This window comes from Pundamilia nyererei, unplaced genomic scaffold (assembly GCF_000239375.1).
Source record: "Pundamilia nyererei isolate P.nyererei 1_Seehausen unplaced genomic scaffold, PunNye1.0 scaffold00441, whole genome shotgun sequence".
NCBI classification, from domain to species: domain Eukaryota; kingdom Metazoa; phylum Chordata; class Actinopteri; order Cichliformes; family Cichlidae; genus Pundamilia; species Pundamilia nyererei.
The window spans coordinates 97,681-104,822 of NW_005187842.1; the positions used below are offsets into that span (position 1 = coordinate 97,681).

General features: G+C 42.1%; 1 protein-coding gene across 3 annotated transcripts; it reads left to right on the forward strand.

The window, feature by feature from the left end:
• Positions 1–1,464: 1,464 nt before the first annotated feature.
• Positions 1,465–4,110, forward strand: tssc4 (tumor suppressing subtransferable candidate 4). 3 transcript variants are annotated; one of them, XM_005753581.2, is made up of 2 exons: positions 1,465–1,784; positions 2,900–4,110. In XM_005753581.2, exon 2 carries the CDS (start codon positions 2,926–2,928, stop codon positions 3,811–3,813), a length of 888 nt encoding a protein of 295 aa, XP_005753638.1. In that variant the 5' UTR covers positions 1,465–1,784; positions 2,900–2,925; the 3' UTR covers positions 3,814–4,110. The 3 variants fall into 3 exon arrangements, with proteins under 3 accessions (XP_005753638.1, XP_005753637.1, XP_005753639.1); XM_005753580.1 differs by having other exon boundaries at positions 1,465–1,615; XM_005753582.1 differs by lacking the exon at positions 1,465–1,784 and adding an exon at positions 1,791–1,883.
• The last annotated feature ends 3,032 nt before the right edge of the window (positions 4,111–7,142 follow it).

Here is a 7,142-nt window from a genome sequence, read left to right on the forward strand (position 1 = left end):
CAACATTGCACTTCCTGTGCCCTTTGTGACTTTTTCCCACTGATCCACTGAAGAGGTGAGCTATTTATTAACCACTTGCTCCATACATTAAGCACAGGGGTCAAGGCCACTGGACGAAACTCACTAAAGGCTTTGGAACCTGGCCTGTTGAGAAGTGTCTTAATTATTTCTTAATTACACTAGTCTTCCGTATTCTAGGAACTATACAAGTATTTAATAAAAACCGAAACAGTTTGATCAAGATCCTAAGTTCCCCTTCAACTGTGCTTAACAAGCTTTCAAAATGCCTTATATGGCTCAATCATAGACAAACATTTGCCAACCATTTCCTCAGACAGATGAATTGTAGTGCTCTGGGCTACATCAGCCATCACAGTCCATTGTCCTTTCTTTAAAATCTGCAGTATCAAAACAAGTATAAAATTATTGAAATTATTGGCAAAGGACAGACAGTCAACTGGACAGTGGTACATTTGGCCCTTCCCATCATCCCGTTCAGACCCTTAACATTAATCCCTTGTAATCTTGTCTACTGTGCAGCCAAAATGACTTGATTGCTTCTTTTTCCTTTCCCCAACGTAGTTTTAAAATCTCTTGACATGGATGATCCTCATTATGGGTATTTAAATTAAACCAGTATGTAGAACATATTCTCAGCTGAAGTGGTTTTTCTTGGTGTTGGAGTTGTTCTTATGGCACCTATAAATAATCTTAATGTTGATACTCTATGTTTTATAGTTTTTTGAGTAATGAAACTTGTGCTGAACCAAATGCTGTACTGCCATAATCAAATACTGACCTTATTAAAATACTCTCTCCCAACCAGACACCTCATAACATTTAAAACTCTTTTACATTTATAAATTATTTTTGGAATATGTACTTTCCAGGTCAATTTTCCATACAACCATATTCCCAAAAACGTAAATTGTTTTAACCTTTTCAAGTCATGAGTGTAAATTTGCAGGTTCAGATTTCCAGAAACGTTTTTCCTTGTTAAAAAATGTGCTTTTGTTTTATCCAAATTCAAAGGACCAATCCTCTATCTTATTAAATTCTTCTTTTATCTTTTTAAAAGCAAACGTTACATTTTACCCCTCTTCCAGATTATGCCATCATCAGAAAAGCCCAATCCATTCTCCAAATGTTCAAACTTATCAGTAATAATGATAGATCAGAATGTGGACTCTCTATACTTTCCTGGGAGAAACCATTCTCAGAAAACAAAACAAATCCCTGAAACACTTTGTGCTGTTCTTACTTGTATTCACCGATCATGTAAAAAAATATATAAAAAAAACATTGAACTATTAATTCCTATCTCCTTTAATTTTATTAAAAACATTCCGCGATATATCATAAGCTTTCTCCATGTCAAAAAAGGCAGCCACCGCACTCTCCTTCCAAACATAAAGCGGTGCATAGTATTTGTCAGGATGCTTCCCGGGCGAAACGCGCTTTTCTGTGTAGACTTATCGCGGGAGGCTCGTCTGATCCTTTTGCAGCCACAGTTTGTGGCCGCTGGGGGCAGCAGCTTCTGAGACGCAAGCGTAGAGGAAGTCGATGTTTACGCGTCGTTGTAAACTACCGGGTCGGTGTTAGCGCCAGCAGTCAGGTAAACCACTGACAGGGTGAAATGTTTTTTGAGAATGATCCCCGGCAGTTCTCTTACCGCTGCTCTGCAGCGCAACAGCACTTAGCATTAGCGTGCTAGCTGGCTGGACAGGAGCCGGGACTGCGCAGAATCAGTAACCCGGGAGATCCGCGCAGCGCTGTGCCAGAAAGTAATTTTCGATGTTTCTTTGTGTTTCCAACGTACAGTACATTTACTTCTATTGTTAGATAGGCTGTGAAGAACAGGGTTTGCAAAAAGGTTATATAAAGTAAGTCAGAGCTATACCGGTTACGGTTACAGTTTCTGTTGTCCTCTCTTTACCCGAATAAGTGAAGGATGTATAGCAGTCACTTTGTCAGCCACTGATTGCAATGTTTAACTTGAGTACTGAAGGCGAGAAGGACATGTCCTGGTCAAACGTGACTCCATGATTCCTCACAGTGTTACTGCAGGAAATGCTCTCCAGAGGAAGAATCTGGTTTGATATTCCCAAGATTTTTAGGGCCGAGTACAATAATCTCCGTTTGATCTGAACTTGGAAGCAGAAAGTTAGAGGTCATCCAGTTCTTTGAGACATTCCTGTTTTTAAACTAATTGATGGGTGGTGTCTCTGTTCACTGACAGAGCTGGGAATGATGCTAATGATGGCAGTATGAAGGAAGCCTATATGATGTAAACAGAAGCACTTGCATGAAATGTGTGTTATTGGTTGAATGAGGCTTGCAGCAGAAAGCGCTTTGAGTGCTCACTTAAGTATAAAGGTCAGTGTATTATTATGGCCTACGCTCACTCTACAGTATTAGTGGCATGACTTAAATATTGTTATTAATAATTATCGCCATGTCGAGGGTGTTGCATGCTGAATTTGACATCACATCCTGTGTCACGTCGTGCACCTCTCACCCCCTCTTTTGTAGTGTGCTGTGGCTGCCACAGCTGGATTTCAGACACGAGTGTACAATCGTAGGTTTTTTACCACCGTTGTAATGATGTATTCCAGTAAAGAAGCTCAGAGACATTGAAACAGTTTGAAAACTTGGAGAGTTTGTGGAAAACACAAAGTATTGGCATCCAGTTTTGACTTGTCCACAATCTGTACATCCTTATTGTCATTGTAACAGGAGTCCCTGCAGCGTCAAGAGAACAAGTTTAAATATAATTACAAAACAATAGCATGAAATGCTTTTTTTGATTTTGCAATGTTCTTTGAGGAACAACAGTTGAACCATGTTGGCCTTATGATGGTTATTTATAGCACAGCTCTGTTCCTTTCTCCCTCATCAGGTTCTCGTCAGAGTGTTGGTGTCAAGATGTGTGATCAGAAGCATGTCAGACAGCACGGTGATATGATAAACAGTGACCATGGCGACCAGCTGTCAGCCAGTGATGAATCTGAGCCTGAACAACAACCCAGCAGAGCTCCATTTGACCCAGACCTAGACCACAGTGATGATGATGATGATGATGATGATGATGTGTGTGCACCAGCAGCTATTCCCATATCTCAGAGTTCATTCAGTCTGAGTGGAGGGACCTCAGCCTTCTCTGACCGCAGCCACAGTATCTTTGACTGCCTAGACAGTATTGGCAGGCAGACTTTCTCCTCTCTAAATCAGAACACTGTTGCAGACGAATCCTCACTTCACAGTCAAAACACAAGCCATCCATCATCCATCTGTCCCACACCACCAAAGAAGAGATTAGTCCCAGACTACCTAGTGCATCCTGAACGCTGGACACATTACAGTCTGGAGGATGTGAATGAGAGCAGCGATCAGGAAAATAGCAGGGTGGCTTATCAGTTCCTGTCCAGCCTGGGGCAAGAGGCAAGAGGCAGTTCCCCTTGTGACCTCCAGCACAAGATGATCTTCAGACCCAAGCAACTGCCGAAGGAACAACCTAATGATCAGCTTTCTCTTGTGAGTGCAAAGGAGACAGGAATGCATCTCAGTCACCTACTGGAGGAGGAGGAGGAGGACGAAGAGGAAGAAGGAAGGAAAACAGAAGAACATCTAGACAAAACTGAGAAAGGACAAAAAGATGAAGAGAAGGACACGAGTGGAGCTATGGGTCAAGGAGAGGAAAAGAAAGAGGTGCAAAAAGAAAAGAAGGTAGAAGAGTCCAGGTGCCAGTTCACCTCCTTCAGGAATATGATGACTAAAAACTACAGGAAGCGTCCCGGCTGTGAGGACAACTGATGACAGCAGTGACGTCCTCACCGTCAGCAGCTCAGTGTTTCATCGTACGGTCATATGTGAACTGTACTCTTACTCCGCATGCCTTATCACCTGTGTTTGTTCTGTTTCAGCCAGCAGCGATGTTCCAGAGTGCTTCACTTCATACTTCAAGTTTCCTTATTGTAGAATTTTAGTTCCTGTTGTATTTGGTATTGTGAGATAAAGTGTTGAATTCAAAGGTTTTTGAGAAAATAAGAAATGGAAAGTTTTCCCAGTGATAGTAATTACTACCATTAAAAACAAATAAACACACCTTCATCACCAGTTTCACCAACACATTAATGAATGAGACAGGCAGTACACAAAATGTAAAGAGATGTTAAGTAAAATGAAGGGTTTATTATTTGCTACATCTTCCAATTTGAATAAACTGTCCTTTTTTTAATTGAAGAAATGGATCCAAATTACAAATGTTTGGATAAGTCAGTTTTAACCATTGATTTAACACTGTTGCCATCTTCTGGAATAAAACTTGTAAAGTTGTAAACTACTCGTCTAAAATTGTGTGGCTCCTCTGGCTGCTGAAACAGCTCTGACCCAGGGAGACCCGACTCTACGAGACTTCTGAGAGTCCCCTGTGTTACAGATCCTGTAAATCCTGATATTTTATAGGCAGGGCCCTCGTGGATCAGACTCATTCTTCCTGCAGACTAGACTGAACTGCGATCTGGGGATTTTGAAGGTCAAGTTAATACTTTGCACTTAGTCATATTCTGTTACCATCGGGCATTCTCCTGCCTCGATGGGGTACATGTGGGCTGCAGGTAGTTCAACATCGAGCATGAATATCGTGACATGAGAACTTTATGGGTTGATTTTTTCTTATAGGCAGTGTTCTAGCGTATCCTCTCCTAGTCCTAATGTATAGTCCTCAGTGAAGAGGAAAAAACCACGACCAGGTGACCAAACCAGCTTTCTCCATTGGCCCATGGCCCAGTTCTGAGATTCACTGCAGGTAAATCCCTGCTTCCAACACATTCACATAAAGAATTGTTTACCTTTGCCCTTTGACAGGTGGCCTAGTAAAAGACAGTCCGTGTTTAATAGTACATTTATTTCATTTTTTAGTGCCTCCAGTTTTGTGACTGATGGTTGTATTTCTATTTCTAATACAAAACCAACAAATGTAGGGATCTGAGCCATGACCAGTTGTGATAGGAACAAGTCCATTACAATTGATAAAGAAAATGCATTTGTGGGTTGTGCCCATGAAACACAGCCAAACGGCTTATTCTGTTCTTGAATCTTTTGAGCTTCTGGTACTCCAGGTGATGAGAGTCACATGGCTAATTGGGGCCTAATCAGCAGCACTTTTGGGTATGGACTACTGCAGCGGTGTCTTCTCCAAGCATGCTATGTTTGACTGATATGGACGGGCTTGGTCCAAAAGAGCATGTCAGCAACATGTCCACTGAACCTGAACATGTGGGGGACAGTTATTCTCAACGATGAGTCCAGATTCTGCCTACTTCACGTGTTCTGCTTCATTAATGAATTCTCCAATAAGATAAGATAAGATAACCTTTATTAGTCCCACACGTTGTTGTTTGTTTCCCAAGCTATGCATTAGTAGAAAGAGATTGAAATCCTCCAACTAGCCACCTCCACAACACAGCTCAGAGAGGTTAAAAGGTCTTAATATCCAGCCTTATGTGAGTAAAAATGCTTTTCTCTATTTCCTAATAATAAAGCATTTTTGGTCAAATATAAATCAGAATTAGTTTGAGTAGTAGAAATAACTGTTCTAATGTCTGAGTTTGGTGGTGGTGGTGTGTGTGAATCTGAAAGTTTTGTAATTGTTTAACACAGAACTGTAATTATTGGGTTTTGCTGAAAGTTGATTCATTTTGAGTGCAAATAAAAAAATAAATATGTTTAAGTTAAATGTGGGACGACAGCTCTGTCTGTCCTGGTCGTTGTGTCCTTGGGCAAGACACTTCACCTCCCGCCTACTGGTGTTGTCCAGAGGGGCCGATGGGCGATATGGCAGCTTCTGTCAGTCTGCTCCAGCTGTAGCTACACCTGTAGCTGCCTCCACCAGTGTGTGAGTGTGAGAGTGAATGAATAGTGGCATTGTAAAGCGCTTTGAGGGCCCCGGAAAGCGCTATATAAATGCAATCCATTATTATGAACCAGTATAATGTAGTATATAGTAGTAGTATAATAGTGTAGTATAATTGTGATAATGATAGTGACAGGCCTCACTGAGAGCCTGACCTTGGTGTATCCAGGTGTGTGTGTGTGTAGAGCTGGACTGGAGCCACTAACCTCCAAATGTCTGACTTTTAAAATGACTTAATGCAAGAAGTTGCATAAAATAAATACAAATAAATGGTCATTGACAAACACATTCAGTAAAAGGACTAGATGTTACAGTCCCTGACAATGCATTGCTTTTAATTGAGAAAATCTTGGGGGATGGCTGTTATGAGGAAAAGCAGCCCAGAAACCAGCGGCACACATCGTTGTGTGCCTCAACCTTCGGTCTTTTACCCAGGCTAATCTGCCGTTTTCCCTTGGTTAGGTTTAGGGGTTAGAGATCTGATCTAAATTATTAAAATGTGGGACACATCGTCAGTTGTGGACCTTGGATTCATCGGGTGTTTCGGCCATTATCACTAGACACCCTCATCCAAGGAGGCCCTGCCAGGGTTGATCAGGCCCTGGAGTGCGTCAGTGGTTTATGTTAAAATAGTTATTTCTCTTCTTCTTTCTCCTGTTTAGTTTTCTACAGTTTATTCTATCTATTCACTGCAACTGAGAAATACCTACCTCTTTAACATTTATGGAGCCTCATTTCTTCAAAGGGACAGAAAAGGTGACAGAGAGGAGTAAGACAAGTAAGTAAGATAAGAGAGAGCAGAGAGGAGAGTCGGAAGGGGGGGCGACCGATCTGGATTCCCACACCTCCCCGCCAGATCGGGCTGTGCGCTCTACCTCCCCACTGCCTCCCAGAAAAGAGAAGAGCGGAACATTTTCCATTCCTCCTTTTAGTTTCAGTACCATGAGGTTAACTGCACAGTCCCCAGGAGGCGCTGAGACAGCTGTAGCAGTCAACCAGAAAACTAATGTTATGTTTTACCCTTTCAACGCCCCCTGCTGAGACAGGCCCACCACGGGTCCATCAATCCTGGGCACGTGTCTCGCGGTTAGCTGACTGCCTTAGCTGCCCAAGTGATGTCAGCCCTTTTTAGCCATAACCAGTGACTGGTCCTCTCAGCAGTGTTAGCTAGTTCTCTAATTCACAACAGCCCTGATCAATGCTAACAGCTGACCTGACTGGCTACCTC

Bases quoted from the DNA above. Each gene is read 5' to 3' on its own strand.
- tssc4 (XM_005753581.2), top strand. From the start codon at position 2,926: ATGTGTGATCAGAAGCATGTCAGACAGCACGGTGATATGATAAACAGT.